The sequence below is a fragment of the Magnolia sinica genome, chromosome 4, assembly GCF_029962835.1.
Source record: "Magnolia sinica isolate HGM2019 chromosome 4, MsV1, whole genome shotgun sequence".
NCBI classification, from domain to species: domain Eukaryota; kingdom Viridiplantae; phylum Streptophyta; class Magnoliopsida; order Magnoliales; family Magnoliaceae; genus Magnolia; species Magnolia sinica.
The window spans coordinates 73,708,083-73,725,061 of record NC_080576.1 but is presented as its reverse complement, the minus strand read 5'-3'; the positions used below and the strand labels follow the sequence as shown (position 1 = coordinate 73,725,061).

The 16,979-nt window shown below is 41.6% G+C and overlaps 1 protein-coding gene across 2 annotated transcripts; it reads right to left on the bottom strand.

Moving 5' to 3' along the window:
* Positions 1-2,218: 2,218 nt before the first annotated feature.
* LOC131243224 (mechanosensitive ion channel protein 6-like) lies at positions 2,219-14,786 on the bottom strand. Of its 2 annotated transcripts, none has more exons than XM_058242414.1 (6): positions 14,595-14,786; positions 11,246-13,162; positions 10,192-10,315; positions 8,932-9,225; positions 8,639-8,841; positions 2,219-2,821 (listed from the first exon to the last, which is right to left on the bottom strand). In XM_058242414.1, the coding sequence occupies exons 2-6, from the start codon at positions 13,057-13,059 to the stop codon at positions 2,536-2,538; spliced, it is 2,721 nt and encodes a 906-aa protein (XP_058098397.1). In that variant the 5' UTR covers positions 13,060-13,162; positions 14,595-14,786; the 3' UTR covers positions 2,219-2,535. The 2 variants fall into 2 exon arrangements, with proteins under 2 accessions (XP_058098397.1, XP_058098399.1); XM_058242416.1 differs by lacking the exon at positions 14,595-14,786 and adding an exon at positions 14,440-14,458.
* Positions 14,787-16,979: the final 2,193 nt, after the last annotated feature.

Sequence of the window (16,979 nt, the reverse complement as noted above, 5' to 3'; positions counted from 1 at the left end):
GAAACAAGATAGATACAAAGCAAGGTTGATAACGAAGGGTTATACTCAGAGAGAAGGAATTGACTTCACAGAGATATTCACGCTGGCGGTTAAGCAAGTATCTATCAGATTCGTGTAGGCGCTAGTTGCCCAATACGATCTCGAGCTGGAACAGATGGATGTAAAGATTGCATTCCTGCACGAGAAATTGGAAGAGCAGATCTACATGAAGCAACTAGAGGGCTACGAAGTTAAAGGGGCAGAGAAAAAGATTTGTACATTAATGAGGTCGTTGTACGACCTAAAACAGTCGCCTAGGCAGTGGTATAAAAAATTTGATTCTTTCATGGTAAGTCAAAAATTTACTCGGAATGAATACGATCACTATGTCTATTACAAGGACACTGAGTGATGGAAAATTCATCATCCTAGTACTGTATGTTGATGACATGTTGATCGCTTGTCATGATATGTCTGAAATCAATGTACTGAAGACTCAATTATTAAGGACATTAAAGATGAAAGATCTAGAGGTTATAAAGAGGGTTTTCGGCATAGATATTTATAGAGACAGGAAGAAGAGCAGACTTTGGTTATCACACAAGCAGATTGCCTTGAAAATGTGTTGATCAAGTATGGGATAGACCAAGCAAAGCTGGTGAGCGTTCCCCACGCGGCTCACTTTAAGCTTTTCTCAGAACAATGTCCTAAATCAAATGAGGAAAAGCAAGTTATGTCTCATGTGCCTTATTCGAATGCGGTTTGCAGTTTAATGTATGCCATGGTCTGTACAAGATCAGATATTTCACAGGCAATCGGTGTTGTGAGTAAATACAGGTCAAATCTCGGCAAGCAACATTGGGAAGCGGTGAAATGACTACTTCGATATATTCGAGGTACGAAAGACTACGTCTTAACTTTTGAGAAAACGAGGACAAAGTTGGTAGGGTATGTGGATTTCAACTACACAGACATTATAAATTCCAGGAAGTCTACTTCAGGATACTCGTTTGTACTATCGCGTGGAGCAATCAGTTGGATGTCAAAGCTTCAGTCCGTGGTGGCTCTTTCCACGATCGAAGCAGAATATATGACAGTGACAGAAGCGTTTAAAAAAAGGTGTTTGGCTCAGGGATATAATAAATCAGTTGAGACTTCAGCAGGAGGCCGTGCCGGTTAACTGTGATAGCGAGAGCGCTATCAATTTGGTTAAAAATTCTGTTTATCACTCACGCACTAAACACATTAATGTTCGTCACCACTTTATCCAATAGGTGCTTGAGGAAGGTGGCGTAACACTGGAAAAGATTCATACCAGCATGAATCCAGCAGACATATTCACCAAGGTCGTTCCTATAGAGAAGTTCAAGTACTGTGTAACTTCTCTGGGCTTAGCGATGGCATAAAAGAAGGACGGAATGTGTACGAGAAGCGTTGATTGAAGCTATGATGTGATGCAGAGATAAGAAAAGAGGTCAAGGAGCTACATGGTTAAAAATTGAACACATGGTGAAGATTGTTGTCAGGACTGATGTCCTCAAACTTCAAGGACGCTCAACCGGTCGAGTGGACTGCTCGATCGGTTGAGGGAGCTGCTCGACTAGTCGAGGTACGCTCGACTCAAAGTCCAGCGAGCTTGTTCTTTGGGTGTCCGTGATGCTCGACCAGTCGAGGCCCTCCTTCGACTACTCGAGGTTACGTAAATCCTGCGCGAATTGGATAAATTTGAAGCGATTTCCAGACATTTTCGGATTATGTGCATAAGTAGAGTTTCCTAAACTATAAATAGAGGTCCCTAGGGCTATTCTAAAATATTCTAAGGCTTTCTAAAAGTTTTCCAAGGGTTCCAAAAAGGATTTTAGGGTTATCAAAGGGTGTAGTAAGGGTGAGATTCAAGGTTGTTCGAATTGGACAAGTCTTCTCTCTTGTAATTTCTATTTCATAGTGGATTTCTGTCGCTTTGTACCGTGGTTTTTTCCCGTAAGGGTTTTCCACGTTAAATCTTTATGTTCTCTTGTGGTTGCTTGACGTTATTGGATTGCTATCCTAGATCTAGATCTGTGTGATTCCGCAACACAAATCCCCAACAGATCATGCCTTCAATGTGGATTTGACCTGGCTATCCATGAAGAGTAGTTTGGACCTAATTGAAGTTCTTGATCAATGGTTGAATGGTACACTTGTCTAATACATGTCCAAGATCTTCTCCAGTAAGAGGGCCATGGTGACAAACAGCATAGATTGTCCAATAAAGTAATCCAAGCATATCCCAAAATGATAAATTATCAGTCAAAAACAAAAGGATTACACTAGAAAATATAGTCCACACATGCAAAAACACAAACAAAAAAAAAAAAAAAAAAAAAAAAAACACCCTTATTTACCACATATAAGGAGGATGACAGAAGAGGTGGGCGTGTATGAGTATAGAAGAAAAAGAAGATTAATCACCTTTTGGCAGCAGTGCAGCAAGCCCCACCCTTCTCATACCCCCTATGGTCTGCCCGATGAACAAGACCTGTCTTTTGTGAACTAGAAACTGTTGAATTTGTACACTCAGGTAAAAGTTGCCCAAGTCGACGGAAGCCTGGTAGAAGACGAACCAGTCATGTTCCGGACGTTGACATCCAGCGGCACCATGCGGTACTCGACGTCGAGTTCCCTGAAGACAGAGATCATCTCCTCAACCAAGCGGGCCCTCCGGATCCACCTCTCCCCCATGTCCTGATGATTCATGCGGTGCTGCAACCACACTGCTATCTTTAGCTTGTTCATTTCATCCACATCCTTGACCACGATGAGCGGGTTCGGGTACCAGTGTTCCTTATTGCGCTCAATGCATCTGCAGCAGAAAAGATCATTCAAGGACTTGCAGAGAATTTTTGCACAAGAAACCAAGCTCATCTCTTTTTTTTCTTTTTCTTTTTTCATTCATTCCACAGACTTGACTACGAGATTCTTCAGAATGATACCTTGCTCTTCAATCAAAATTCAGAAATCTGATTTGATTGTTGAAAGCAAAGCCATAGATTCAAGAATATGAAGAGGTAATTGTATTGGAAATGATAAAAATCTCAACAGTTATCTCACGTTCTATCCATACTACTGTTGACCATGGAAAAAAGTACATGGACAATCACATGAAAAGATCAGATCTGAAACACAGCAAAAAATCAGTTCAAAAAATACAAACACAGAAAAAGTTAGGAGAATAGAAGTCCATGTCTAATGTGGTTTTGACTCAGGAGCAAGGGTATTAAAAAAATAGTTAAAGGCAGTACCCATTACATGATACAGGGTCGTAATCAAGGTATTCAAAATCGGTTACGGCCGTTACGTAACAGTAACGGTCAAAACCGTTATGCGTTATGGGGTTGAAAGGGCCATAACAGCCGTTATAGAAAAAGCAGGCTATAAAAGGCCCCATAACGGTCCTGTAACAGTTTTTTCAAAAGATAAAAAAGGGCCGTAACAGCCGATGTGGGGGCCATAATGGCCGTTACGACCCGTATCATAATGGTAACGCTGGCGGCCGTTACGGCCACCATTACCGTTTTGGAACACCTTGGTCGTAATGCCCAATTAAGGGGGGAGAAAAAGGCCATTTAGGAGCCGATATAATCTGTAATGGACCAATACATGGCCAATACATTTTTACACAAAACAAAATTCGACTGTTACAGCCACAGTTGAGGTTATTGAATACATTGCTATATCCATAAGCTCATAATATGGAACTTTAATATTAAATACCATTTAATTCTCGCCTCATAAACAATAAGATCAGAATATAAGACTTCAACATAAACTACATTACAATTTCTTTCTTGTAAACGATAATGCACATAGGTAATTAAATAATGGGCAGAAATGCAATTATACAAGTTCTTTTTCAGATATATTTAAGTCTAAAATGGTTTTGCTAACTATGTACTTTACATAGTTGGCTCGCGTTCTCTTCTTAACCTTCACTGATGCGATGTTAGCTTAAAAGCTATTTGGAGTTCCACTAAAGAGAACCTTGGAACTCATTGTTGTTTTCAAAGAAACGTCTCTTTTGTGAACCACCCAGTTATTTTTCTTAAAAACAGTTGGCATCATCACCATTTCAACAATTCACATTTGCATAGAAACTTCCATTCACAATCAGACAATTCGAGCAAGTAAAATCCATGTCAGATCCGACCTGGGTTGTAGTTCAACGCTAGTTAGAATTTAAAAAGGCTTATACAAACATTTTCAAGTGATCCTGTTGATTGCTTTATTATAGTCTCATGATTTAGAAGCAGCATTTCAAACTCCAGAAAGAATGTCGTTTGCAGAGGCTCTCAATGGGTCGAGTTCAGGTCAGGTACTGCAGTACACGTATCCCAACCCTCCTGAGAGGCTAGGACTCAGTTCCTTTCAGGTCCACATAACATAACTGAGCCAACTGACCCAAATCAATTGGGTCCGATAGCTGCCAAGTAATAGGGTCATGGGTGTCTAGGCCGGCCAGCTGGCTCTAATTAGTTGGGGATAAGGCTTAGATAATAATGATGATGATGATGATGATGATGTGTCTTGGCCCCAGTGCAATATAAGGACCGTAACAAGATTGAACCCTGCTGGCCTCAATCTGCGGATACACATGCCAGCACACTCAAGACACTGATACATCCCCATAGCACGTATCAGGGCTAGCTGATTGACCGACACGTATTAAAATGTTTGACTGTTGGTGCCAGTCCTAAAACCCATGATACAAATCATACAATGATACAACATCATTACCACACGAAGACAGATTTCACGCATGAAGTTCTAGCAGACAAAACAATCTAGGTACATAGCTCATTTTTGAAGTACTCAGGTGTCATAAAGCCAGTGAAATGAGGGGCCACAGACAATTTGTTCACCAAAAAAAAACATGATGTCACGACATCACATAGTGGGGTGGGCTCTCAAGATTGTGGAGACACATTCCACAAAATCAAGAAGATTGGTGAGTAGGTATCATTTGCTTACAAAATTACCAAACAGTCCAAAGATCTACCATGAATCCTAATTCACTTGACCCCCAGACTGCCATTGTGACGCAGGGATGAACGTGATGAGGATAACTACTCCGAATCCACGGAGCTTCTTTGGACTCCTCACAGAGACTTCGGAATCCACGAGGAAAGAAAGCAGAAAAATAGAAATAAATTCTAATAAATTCAAAATTGATTAATTAATAAATAAAAACAAGTTCACAACCCTTTAAATAGGGGTACCAAGCAATGGGAAAGAAATCAGCATCAAACTACAACTAAAACTCCTAGAATCCGCGACTTATTATAAATAGTAAACTTACTATTTATAGACGGTCGTGATGTCTACTAGTGCGCAAGGTTTTCGGCCAAAAATAATAAGTGTCCTATTTGGCTTCACCAAACCGTTCTCCTACTTATTCTAAGCTCTTTTCACGTTGGGCGCGACTCCTAAAGCCCGACGGATGAAGAGTTATAATCAAACTAAAACTTACTATTTATAGTAAAAACGGAATTAAAACAGGGAAACGACCGTCGATCCAGGGGTATTTCGCAATTCCGGCTTACGCAACCCGGCGTAGCGGGGTTGGTTGGCTAAAGTAGCTCGTTCTACCCCAAAATCATATATTTTACGCCCAATAACTCATTCCGGATTGTGAGATATGCCCGATCTAAGGTCCAACGGTCCGGATCACTTCTGTCATCGACCGGCCCTTTTCTGGTTCATCTTGGCCATGAAACTGTCCGCGACCCGCTCTACATCACATTGTATATGCCAAAATGCAAGGGTGCAAAGAAGTAAGGTGGTTTGACTTAGTTGCAACTTGTTTCTCCTTAAAAGGAGCTTTCATTGAACAAACTTTGCCAAGGCTACACACATATGCATTAACACTCATGTACACATGTGCCATCATGACGCAATAGGTACAAGATCCAATCCTTCCATCAGAACAGCATCACTATACTGATGACATCATGTTGATCCACTGGTCAGGTGGTTCACAGTTTGCAAAACCAATGTATGGTACTGAAAAACTTGGCTGCAGCTTTCTAACACATCCACCTGTTTCTAACATTGGGGCCCACATGCTGATTGGACCAGATTTTATTTTTTTGGAAAACATGGAGAAGGTCAGACCAACCTGATGGATGGATACAGGTATGCGCCATGCTGACACGGTGTAGTGTGTACTCGAGCTTTACTGCACACGCATGTATGCTTAGCAAAGCTCTCATAAAATGTGCCCAAACTTAATTAGACCATCACACTTCTAACTAAACACTACCTGTGTGAAAGAAGAAGAAGAAGAAGAAGAAGAAGAAGAAGTAACTACTAGGGTCAAACTCAAGATTGCTCAACCGAATAATTCAGGACATCCTACCAAGGAATTCAGACTCAGCAATGACTTAAAACATCCTATTCAGATGTTTTGAGAACATGAAGGATGGAGACAGTTGAGGGTCAAATATTGCATATTAAACCCCAGTTATTACCTGATTTTACAGACATGATACTGTTTAACGCCCTATTTTAATCATGTTTGTGCTGCAAGGTGAATTTAGGATCTTGGACTGAAAAAGGGTACTAAAAGCATGGATTTAACGCTCAGAAATTACCAAGGCAAGGGACGGATCCCAGGAGACCGAGATCGAAGAATTTACACGCCAAATATCCGAGAAAATCAAGTGATCAACATTAAAGAGTTCTGAAAATCATCCTGAATGCAAGATCACAGGGTTCCCACCATCCGTTTAGCTCGAAACTTTATATCTAACCTGAGGACCCTAAATTAACCATACAAATTGAATTTCAACCATTGGATCCTTGTGGAAGTGGCCCAATGAACAGATCAGCCCATAAAACACCGATCTGGGGCCCACCTGATATCTAGATATGCTTCAATTTTGGTCTCAACACCTTAAATGAGGTGGCAAAACGGATGGACGGAGCGGATTTCTCATGAACATCACGATGAGCCCCACATGGGGATCCGCACACACAAAAGGAAGGTACACTGGATGTGCACCGGTCGGCAGCCCGGTTAAAGTCGGGCTGACCCGACCCTTTTCGCACAGGAAGCCAGCGGACGCACCGCGTCTGGTTAGTTGCACGTTATGGGCCCCCATCATGGTTCCGTTGCACAATCAGAACCGTCCATTGCATCCAGGGGGTGGTCACGACCCTTGCCATGGCGGCCTTTTGGCCCCATGCGCACGTACACATGTAGATTGCTAGAAAACGCAAGATGAACGGCAAGTTGATTTGATACAATGGACTGCACCAAAACTCGACCAAAACCACTCCTTTCCGACTGGTTTTTCGCCAGAAATCTAATGAGCGGGGTAGATTTCGCCGAAAACATCACTGTGGGGCCCACCGAGCATCTCAACGCAGGTCCGTTCACACCATATGCACGTCCTGTTTTTCTGGACGTTGCGGGGTGTTGTGGTCCACCGTTTGTAGTCGGTTAGATGATCTGAACTGTCCAGAATCTTCAGAGGGGGGTCTTTACCCCAATCATGGAGTCAAAACGTGTTTCTTGGATGTCCACCGTCCGAAAACACCGTCAGAACGCAACTCAGCTTGCGTTTTCGCGGCTGCACACGCTGCTGTGCGTAAAACTCCACACCGACTCATTCCACCGCCCCTGGTGCTTCTATAAAAGGGAGAGAGGAAGAGAGAGAGGTCATTCATCATCTGGATGTGGGTGGATGTGAACGGGTAGAGCAAGAAAGAGAGAAAGAAGGCGTGGAGAGGTTGTCTGCTATAAGGAGTTTTTCTCCCTTCTTCTTAGTTTTGTTTATGTCTTTCCTTTAATAGCCTTTAGTTGATCATGATTATGGTTGGCTAAACCTCTTAGCTAGAGCTAAGAGGTGAAGCTTGTAGCGTGATGAGGAGTTTTCTACGATTTTGATTTATGTTTATGAACCCTCTCTAATTATAGTTTGATTACATGGACTATTTTTAGTCTTTAATGGTTTATTGCGACTTAAATTACAATGGATCTGCGATGGCTCTGAGCATGTTCTATTCATTATAGGGATTATGAACGTGGGAGCCTTGTTGTACGCCATCATCTCATGGGCATGGTTGGATGATGAAACCCTTCCTAACATTCATAACTCTCTTAGATTGAATGTGGATTGGTTAAATTCTGTTGTTTGCTTTGTCTCATGGGCATGGTTTTGTGATGGAATCAATTCTAATTCTCATACCTATCTTCTATTGATAACTAGATCAAAGGAAGTTCAGATGTGATTTTTAATGATTTATCCTCCAATTGAATGAAGATGGGACTCTGATTCCAATTGAGTTCGTGAATCAAGCGTAGATCTCCCTGATCTCTACAAGTGAATCCTTGAAATCACAAATTTCCCACCTTTGAATTTTAGAAGTTTTAGTTAAATTTATTCATCATTATTTTCCTAAACTTTCCTGATTTAGATTACATCTTCTTCCAATTCTAGTTCTGGTTACTTTCAGATTACGTACAAGGTTCAGTCCCTGTGGATTTGACCTCGGTCTTACCGAGATTATTACTACATCGCAACCCTATACTTGGGGTAGTGAACAGAGACTGTCATGATAAAGCACACAACATATTCTAAAGAACAATAAATGAAATAGAGCTCATTTCAAAACTTACTCCTTGATTCTTTCTTTCATGTGAGCTAGCTTTTGTACCGGAGTTGAAACATGAATGGAGAACTCAATTGCATCTCCCATGTCAGGACTTCGATAGAAATTGCCGATTGGTTTGGTGGAGAGCACGCTGTTAGGATATGAGATCTTCTGGTTGTCGTACCTTAGAAAGACTGTTGTTAGGATGTTCATCTCCTCAACTACCATCTGTAATTCACATGTGTAAATAGGGGCCTGTAAGTTCCCCCTAAAAAAGTTAAATATACAAGATTTTTTTTAAGTTTGTTAGTTTTGTACCTGCACTCCATCCACTTCACAACGATCACCCACATCTAAGGGGTGCATTGCAAATAAAAAGATGATTGCTTCAAAGACAGTCTTGCAGGTGTTTCCAAAGACAAAAACTACAACCAGGAGCTGCGAGCTAATAAAGACCAGAAGATGGGTGGTTGCAATTCCAAGAATAAGAAGCCAGATGACCACTATAATGATGCCCACAACAACGTTGACCATCTGGTGGAGCTTGTTCACTGCTGTTTTGGTGTCGTTCAGTGTCAACGAGAGAGCTCTCCTTTCTCTGAATGCATTCACCTGCAATAATAGAGGTGAGAGATTAATAGAGTTGCACCAATATACAAAATTTAATCTATGCATTCATATCTATCATTAATTGAAGAATACATGTCAGCTTGGTATGATACGCGATACGGGGTTGCATTTACCCCAAGGAAGAAAGGGGGGCCATATTGGCCTGTTGCAATCATATGGGGTATATCAGCACCGATACAGGTCCTATAAAGGCTGATGCGACCATAAAAGCCCAAATTTGATATTTGTTTTTGATTTTCCTCTCATCTTTCCTCTTCCTTTTTTTTTTCAACCATACCAAAAGCTAAGAGAACATTTTATACTAGAATGTACCATTATGGGAAAAATTAGATAAAATAGGTAAACCAACTCCTTTTTGCATGTTTACATCCTCTTTTTGTTGTATTTCAATGTAAATTGGCCTAATTAACCGAATCATGCTTGATTTGTGTTCAATTAAGGCGCATTTGGTTGACTTTCTAGAAGTCCAACAGAAAACATTCTAACCAAAGAATGGTCAAATAAACCATTGAATGCATATTCAAAACACGATTTTTTTTAAGACTCTTGAATATCTTATTTTCTTTTACTTATTTTCCATTATTTTTCACTAATTTTTTTGACTTGGAAAAAAAATCAACTGATATGGTCCACTACAGGGCCGATACTAATACACGACACCCATATTGTATCATTTTTTGGGTGAGCAGAAATGCCCACCAATACCAATATTCAGAACCATGGTGTCCATACTAATTTCAAAACTCAGTTTCCAAGTGTGACTTGCTAATTTACAACTAATTCAGTTTCTCAGCCTAAAACAAACAAGTTGTACAGTGACTAGTCACTACTCGGTTGTTTCTCCAGCAGAACCAAGGCAACTCAACAATTTCATTCAGTTGTCTATGCCCATCTAACACAGTTCATTACAACCAAGAATTGAGGAGAGGAAGAAACAAAATTCATTACCACCCAGTTCTTGAGAGCAGTTTTGCTAACTCTCTTGCTTTCGCTTGCTCCTTCAAAGAGACTCATAGTCTTCAGAGCTTCATCTTCTCTCAAGAAACGCATCAGATCATTGAGGCAGATATACCTGTAGATTTCATGAGCGTCCACGCCATCAACATTACAGAAGAAATTATGCAACACCATGATCAGCCTGACAGTTGGTGCGGTATGCACGTATTCTATTTTGAACAAGACGGGCACATACTTCAACAATCCAAGCCTTTGATATATATATATATATAGCGAAATGGTACTATAAGGTCGACCTCATGGGAACTTCCCATGAGGTCAAGCTGTGTGGGCCCCACCGTGATGTGTGTCAAACATCAACGCCGTGCATTTGATGGGTCCCCTTTAGGTTATGGGATATCCTAAAAATCAGCCGTATATGGAATTCAGATGGACCATACTATCTAAAACCATGTGAAGACATGCCTAAAACATATAAAAGCACTTTGTGGGGCCCACCTGAGTTTTGGATAAGGCTGAAACTTAGTCTGATCCCTCATCCAAGTGGGACACACACAATGGATGGTCTGGATTTGTGAACCAAATCTCAGTGGGACCAATAAATGATTCTGAATGTTTTAATGGGAGGGTAACCCCTCTCAACTGTTGTATGTAGTGTGGCCCACCCAAGTCATGGATTGACTTGATTTTTAAGCCCATGGCCCACCATGGAATGGTGCATCTGGCTGATGGGGTAGATGTTTGACACACTTCACAGTGGGGCCCACATAGCTCGACCTCATGTACCATATATATATATATATATATCAAAGAAGAAGAAGAAGAAGATTGGAACATCACTTTGGACATTTTTGTTTGACTGTGAATTGCTGTATTTTCTTAATTAACCACCTATAGCTTTATTGGACATGTGTTGAAGGGTTGTGATTTTTCTATTGGGAGATTTTTGGTTAATGGGCCATCCAAATTGGGTCCAATCACATCAATGTTTTGGATCACTGAGCCATGGGGTCCTACTTATACAAAGAAAAGGATGAAATCATACTTAGATCCAGGTTTAGCTACGTTAGTGAAGATCTTCTTTGCTGCAGCTTTGGCCTCATACTCACTCCGAATCTGCATCATTGACTCATCCTCCTGTTTCGAATGAGAATCCAGTATCCGCTCGTCCAGGGTGGACAAAACTCCGTGCCTGATTATATTGATCAGTCTCTTCATGTTCCAAGCTGAGATATTCTTCTGGTTGAGTTTGTGTAGATGGTCTATTGTAATGCCCTCATCCTCAGGCATAGAAATTGCCCCGGAAACCTTTTTATTCCCAACACGTGGGCTCCTTTGGAGCCTGCCACTCCCAATCACCCGCCCACTCTTGCTTGGCATTGCTGCATCTTTGAGGTCAGCGGGCATCCTAGCGCCAGCATTCTGAAGTATCTGTACCTCAGCCATAACCTTCTGTTCTTCTTCAATGACACGTTGGTTTTCAATTAGAGGCAGGCCTGAGAGCGTCTCAATCACATACTGGTTAAACAGAGAGTCTTGAATCCGATCAAAATACGTACTCACATGGAAAGAGGAAGCCAAGACCTTAAGTAGAAGCGTCTTTACAAGCCAAATCAATGTGCCCACCAAGAGGCAGACCAGGATCTTGGTCACATAAGGCAATGCATTGTTTTTTGTCTCCCGCTCAACCTTCTTGTCAAAAATGTAATGCCAAGTAATTAAAACCAGACCTAACCACAGGCAGTTTTGAACTGCCTTCCGCAAGCCATAGACAAAATACAAGACCCTTTTCCGTAGAAGGAAATTCCTCTCGATGAAGAATACAACGAGCCGAATTACCCAACCAGACACCAACTGCCCGCATATCAGAGCCAAAACCATGACTATCCATTTCCAAAGGTGCAGATCCCATAACGTCCGTCTTATTAAAAAGGGGACTGAAAGGCTGCAAATTAGTGCGGCCAAGATGAGGACAAGGCTGAGCCATTGGAGAACCGTAACTGCACCAAGCTTTTCTTGCTTGAATTTTTCGGGGAGGTCTTCATCGAGGAAAGGGTCGTCATCATCCTCATCCGCCTTCCCCATCATTCCCGATCTCAACTGCCCGGATTTCGCCGCCATACCTGATTTCTTCCCCTCATCTCCAAGGGTTGGTGGGTCCATCAGCCTTGACTTCGTCTTGCCTTGCAACAGGCTCGAGCTGCGATGGAAAGAAGAATTCGAAGTGCATCTCAGGACCTCTCCTGATTTCAATGAAATCTCATTCTGCTTATCGTCGCTATCCGGAGAGCTCACATGCCGCTGCCGGACGGGTTCCGTTGCAATCTCGATACGTTGTGCTGACATTGATGGATCTTGGAATGAGACCTTGAGTTCCTTTGGCGACATGGACAGCTGCTGGTTTGAATCCTCATTTACGGGCGGAAGGTGTTGATCCTGCTGCAGCTCATCCATCTCCAGATCCATGTCCAGCGAAATCTCCCCCGACGCCTTCTGTTTATGCAAGAACTGCCCGATGAGCTTCGACGGGGGATCTTCAATCGGGTGCCGCTGCTGGAAATCGAAGCCACCATCACCATTCCCCGGCTGCTGTAACTCACTTCCATCTGCCGTACCTTCTTTCCAAAATTCATAGCTTGATCCCCTCCATACCTGGTTTGTGTTGTCAACACCAAGCTCAAGATCTCTGTTATTTCCATTGCTGCCATTAATCTTCACTGCCACATCTCTACGATCAGCTGAACTTGCCCCATCATCTTCATGACTGAGGATAGGCTGCTGTTCTTGGCCATCACCCAACACTCCAGCCATGCTCTTGTAAGCCCCGTGAGTTTTGAAAGATTTCCTTAGAGAATCCATGCATGAGAAGTACTTCTTTCATGCACTAGATGTGGATAAAATTGGAGAAAGCAAAATGCCTGGATGCTAATCTTTTAACTGTTCTTCTATATTTTGCAGATACCTACGAAAATGCAGACATTAAAAGAGCTTAGAGAATCATAGTATTTATGGCCAAAAACACCGTTCATGCATGAGAGATGGGAGCCAATGGATTGGAATCCTCTACAATGCCTGTTTTACACAAATCCTCTACCTTGCCTGTTTTACACAACACATAAAACACCAAAGCTCTTTGGGCCCACCATGTTGTATATGTGGAATCCACTCTGTCCATCCGGTGATAATCGTTACATTCACTATACATGAAAAGCAAAAGATGTGCATGATAATAATTTTAAAAAAAAAAAAAAAAACCCTCAAATGGCAGACATAGAATTGTGCCTAAAACCTCTAAATTCACAGGTTGTGGCCCGCCTGAGCTTTGTATCAGACTGATTTTCATATCTTCACTTCATCCTGGTTATTCCAACCAGATGAATGGGTTTTGATGTGAGACACCCACCATTGTGGCCCATCTCAGTTATGTATCTGGCTGATTTTTGGCCCCATGGCCTGATATCTAGGAGTGTACTCGCCGATATAACATATACAACATGGTGTACCCCAAAGATCTCTATTGTTTTATGCACTGCCTAAAACAGGTTTCAGAGGATTCCAGCCTCATGACAATGCAGAAGAACAACTACCCAGATCCGAGCTTCTGTTTTTCTACCCTATATTACAGACACTCGTTAACATGATTCCATGAAAATAGCTTGAAACAAAGGCAAAAAAACAACATGTAGAAACAGAGCATTCATGGCTTAGAACCTTCTCTCATCCAACAGAGATGGAAGTAAATGGAAGAAGATGGGCTTCTGTTTCTTTAAATGTTTAATATATTTGACAGATATATGTCTACATGGAAGCGTTGAAGGACCTCAATCAAAGAAAGAACCCACTGAGAGAAATCAATGGCTGAGAACCTTCTTTCACACATCGGAGATGGGTGACTGTAGAAGATGATACACCCAGATGCTATTTTGATCTGGATCTGGTTTTTCTACTGTCCTTACAGATCTCACAGATTATCAGCCAAAACAGAGAAGGTAAAAAAACACACAGAAATAGAGGAATCAGCCAAAATAAAGCATCCTGTAATGCATGAAAGGTGAACTAAATTGGTAAAGGAGAAATGCCCAAAAGAAATTTCCATGTGGCCTTCTGCTTTTTTCCACATTTGACAGACACCCATCTACCAAATCACCACTAAAAGAGCTTAAACAAGCTTAAGGGAGAAAAAATGGAGCAACAGCGGATGAAATTTGAAAAAAAAAAAAACAAAAAAACAAAAAATACCCATCTGAGAATTCTAATATGGGTTTCCAGTTCTTAAGCTATTCTCACATATTTCTCAGACACCCATCAAGATCAACGCCATTAAAAGAGCTTCAACAGAGGGAAGGAAGAGAAAAGGAGAAACAATGAAAGAAAAATCGAAGGAGAAAGGATACCAGATTGTGGGGTTCTGGGTCTAGCTGTTCTTCTGCCTTTGAAGGACATCTGTCCTCATCCCGCCATTAAAAACAGCTTAAAAAATGGCCCGAGATAACAGATGGCGGAAGAAATATTGCCCGAGTAAAAAAATAACCCGTCCTAACCAGAGAGAATGCTCTAGAGAGAGACAGAGAGATGTACGAAGGCACTGGTCCGCATGGCTAGCTTTGTAGTATCGCAGGACGACGTCTAAATATAGCACTTGCCTTCTATGTAATTACTCTACTGCCACTATGGCTTTTCTGGTTTTGATTCGGTACGGTCATCACCGTACCACAGACGGAAACGGATTGGCTACTTCCCCTGTCACCGGGAACGGATTGGCTACTGCCCCTGGCTGGTGGTCGGCGATCTGTGGGCCCCACCACCATGATGTATGTATTTCATTAATTCCATTCATCCATTTTTTAAGATGATTTTAGGCCTTTGTACTAAAAGCGAGAGGGATATAAACCTTAGGTGGACCACACCACAGGAACACAATAGTGATTGGATATCCATCATTTAAATCCTACAAAGGCCGACTGTACTGTTTATTTGACATCCAATCTGTTTATTAGGTCATGAAAACCCAGATTAAGGGAAAAGAAATAAATATCAATTTGATCCAATGTTTTTATGGGCCTCAAAAAGTTTTTAATGGTTGATGTTCATTCAACACTGTTTACTATAATGTGATCCACTTGAGATTAGATTATACCTCATTTTATGTATAATACCATAAAATGATCTAAAAAAATAAATGGACGAAATTGATGAAACACATACATCATGGTGGGGCCCACAGAGAACTGACCACCAGCCATTGGCCGGTGGCAGCATGGCAGGGGACACGGTTTGGTTGGTGACTCAGAAACCAGCCAGCTAGCTGGTGTCAAAGCTTGTGGGCCCACCATGATATGTGTGTTTTATCCCCACTGTCACGGCCATTCTTCACTTAATTTTAAGTCATGAACCCAAAAGTAAGCATATCCAAATCTCAAGTGGACCACACCACAAGGAAATTGTAGAGATTGCATGATTATTATTGAAAAAAATTTGTGGCCTACAAAAGTTCTGAATCAAAATTATTTGTATTTTCCCTTCATTTAGATCTGAGAGACTTTATCAACCAATTGGATGAAAAACTAAACATCAGTGTAAGCTCTAAGAAGGTTTCAATTGTGGACATCATTCTCCCTACTGTTTCATGTGGTTAGGCCCACTTGAAGTTCTAGATCTCTTGTTTACGAGACCGTGGTCTAAAATTTGCTAGGAAAATATATGGACGGCGCCAATAAAATATATACGTGATGCTGGGAACCCGCGGAGCTATGACGCCGGCTAGCTGGTGTTCGGGTCACCAGTCCAACGGCGTCCTATCCGTACATCCGTACTAGACACTGGTCCGAAGGAAACGGATTGGCTACTCTCCCTGCCACCGGCCAATGGCTGATGGTCGGTGCTCTGTGGACCCCACTATGATGTATCTGTTTCATCAATGCTGTCCATCTATTTTTATAGATCATTTTATGTTATTACAACAAAAAATGAGGTATATCCCAATCTCGGGTGTACCACATTATAGGAAACAGTGTTGAATGAACGTCAACCATTAAAAACATTTTGGGGCCCATAAAAGTATTGGATCAAGCTGATATGTGTTTTTTCCTTTCATCTGGGTCTTTATGACCTAATCAACAGATTGGATGTCAAATAAACAGTACAGTGGGCCTTAGTAGGATTTAAATGATGGATATCCAATCACTATTGTTTTCCTTTGGTGTGGTCTACCTGAGACTTATAACCCTTTAATTTTTATTGTAAAGCCCTAAAATCATCTTTCAAAATGGATGAACGGAATGGATGAAATACATACATCATGGTGGGGCCCACAGATCACCGATCACCAGCCACGGGGCTGTCAGGGGGAGTAGCCAATCCGTTCCCGATCGGAATCGTTCACATTCCGTATTCTAACAAAAATTCCTTCTTTTATAACAGATCATTGTGTACGGATGATAGCTTCTGCAAAGCTGTAAACGGTTGGGATCTTCGTCTCATATCAGGAGGGAATTTCGGTGGCTGTGGTAAGGTGGGAACGTGAGTTCGGTTTATATGGGGAGCCACCAAGCTCGGTGGATCCGTGACCATGGGGCCCACCATGACGTATCTGTTTTATATTCATGCAATCCGTCTATATTTTACTCATTTTTGGGCATGATCTGGAAATAAAGTAGATCCAAATATCAGGTGGACTATACCACTGGGACCAGTGGTGGTGAATAAACACCCACTATTAAAAAATTCACTAAGGGCCACAAATATCTTGGATTAAGTTGATGTTTGTTCTTCTCTTTCTT

What these genes read in the sequence shown, in the direction of transcription:
- LOC131243224 (XM_058242414.1), bottom strand. Translation starts at nt 13,059, where the DNA reads ATGGATTCTCTAAGGAAATCTTTCAAAACTCACGGGGCTTACAAGAGC. An exon ending in GTGAAGTGGATGGAGTGCAG is followed by an intron (nt 8,842 to 8,931) that starts GTACAAAACTAA and finishes TGTGAATTACAG; the next exon opens with ATGGTAGTTGAGGAGATGAA. An exon ending in ATGAAAGAAAGAATCAAGGA is followed by an intron (nt 2,822 to 8,638) that starts GTAAGTTTTGAA and finishes TTTCTGCTGCAG; the next exon opens with ATGCATTGAGCGCAATAAGG.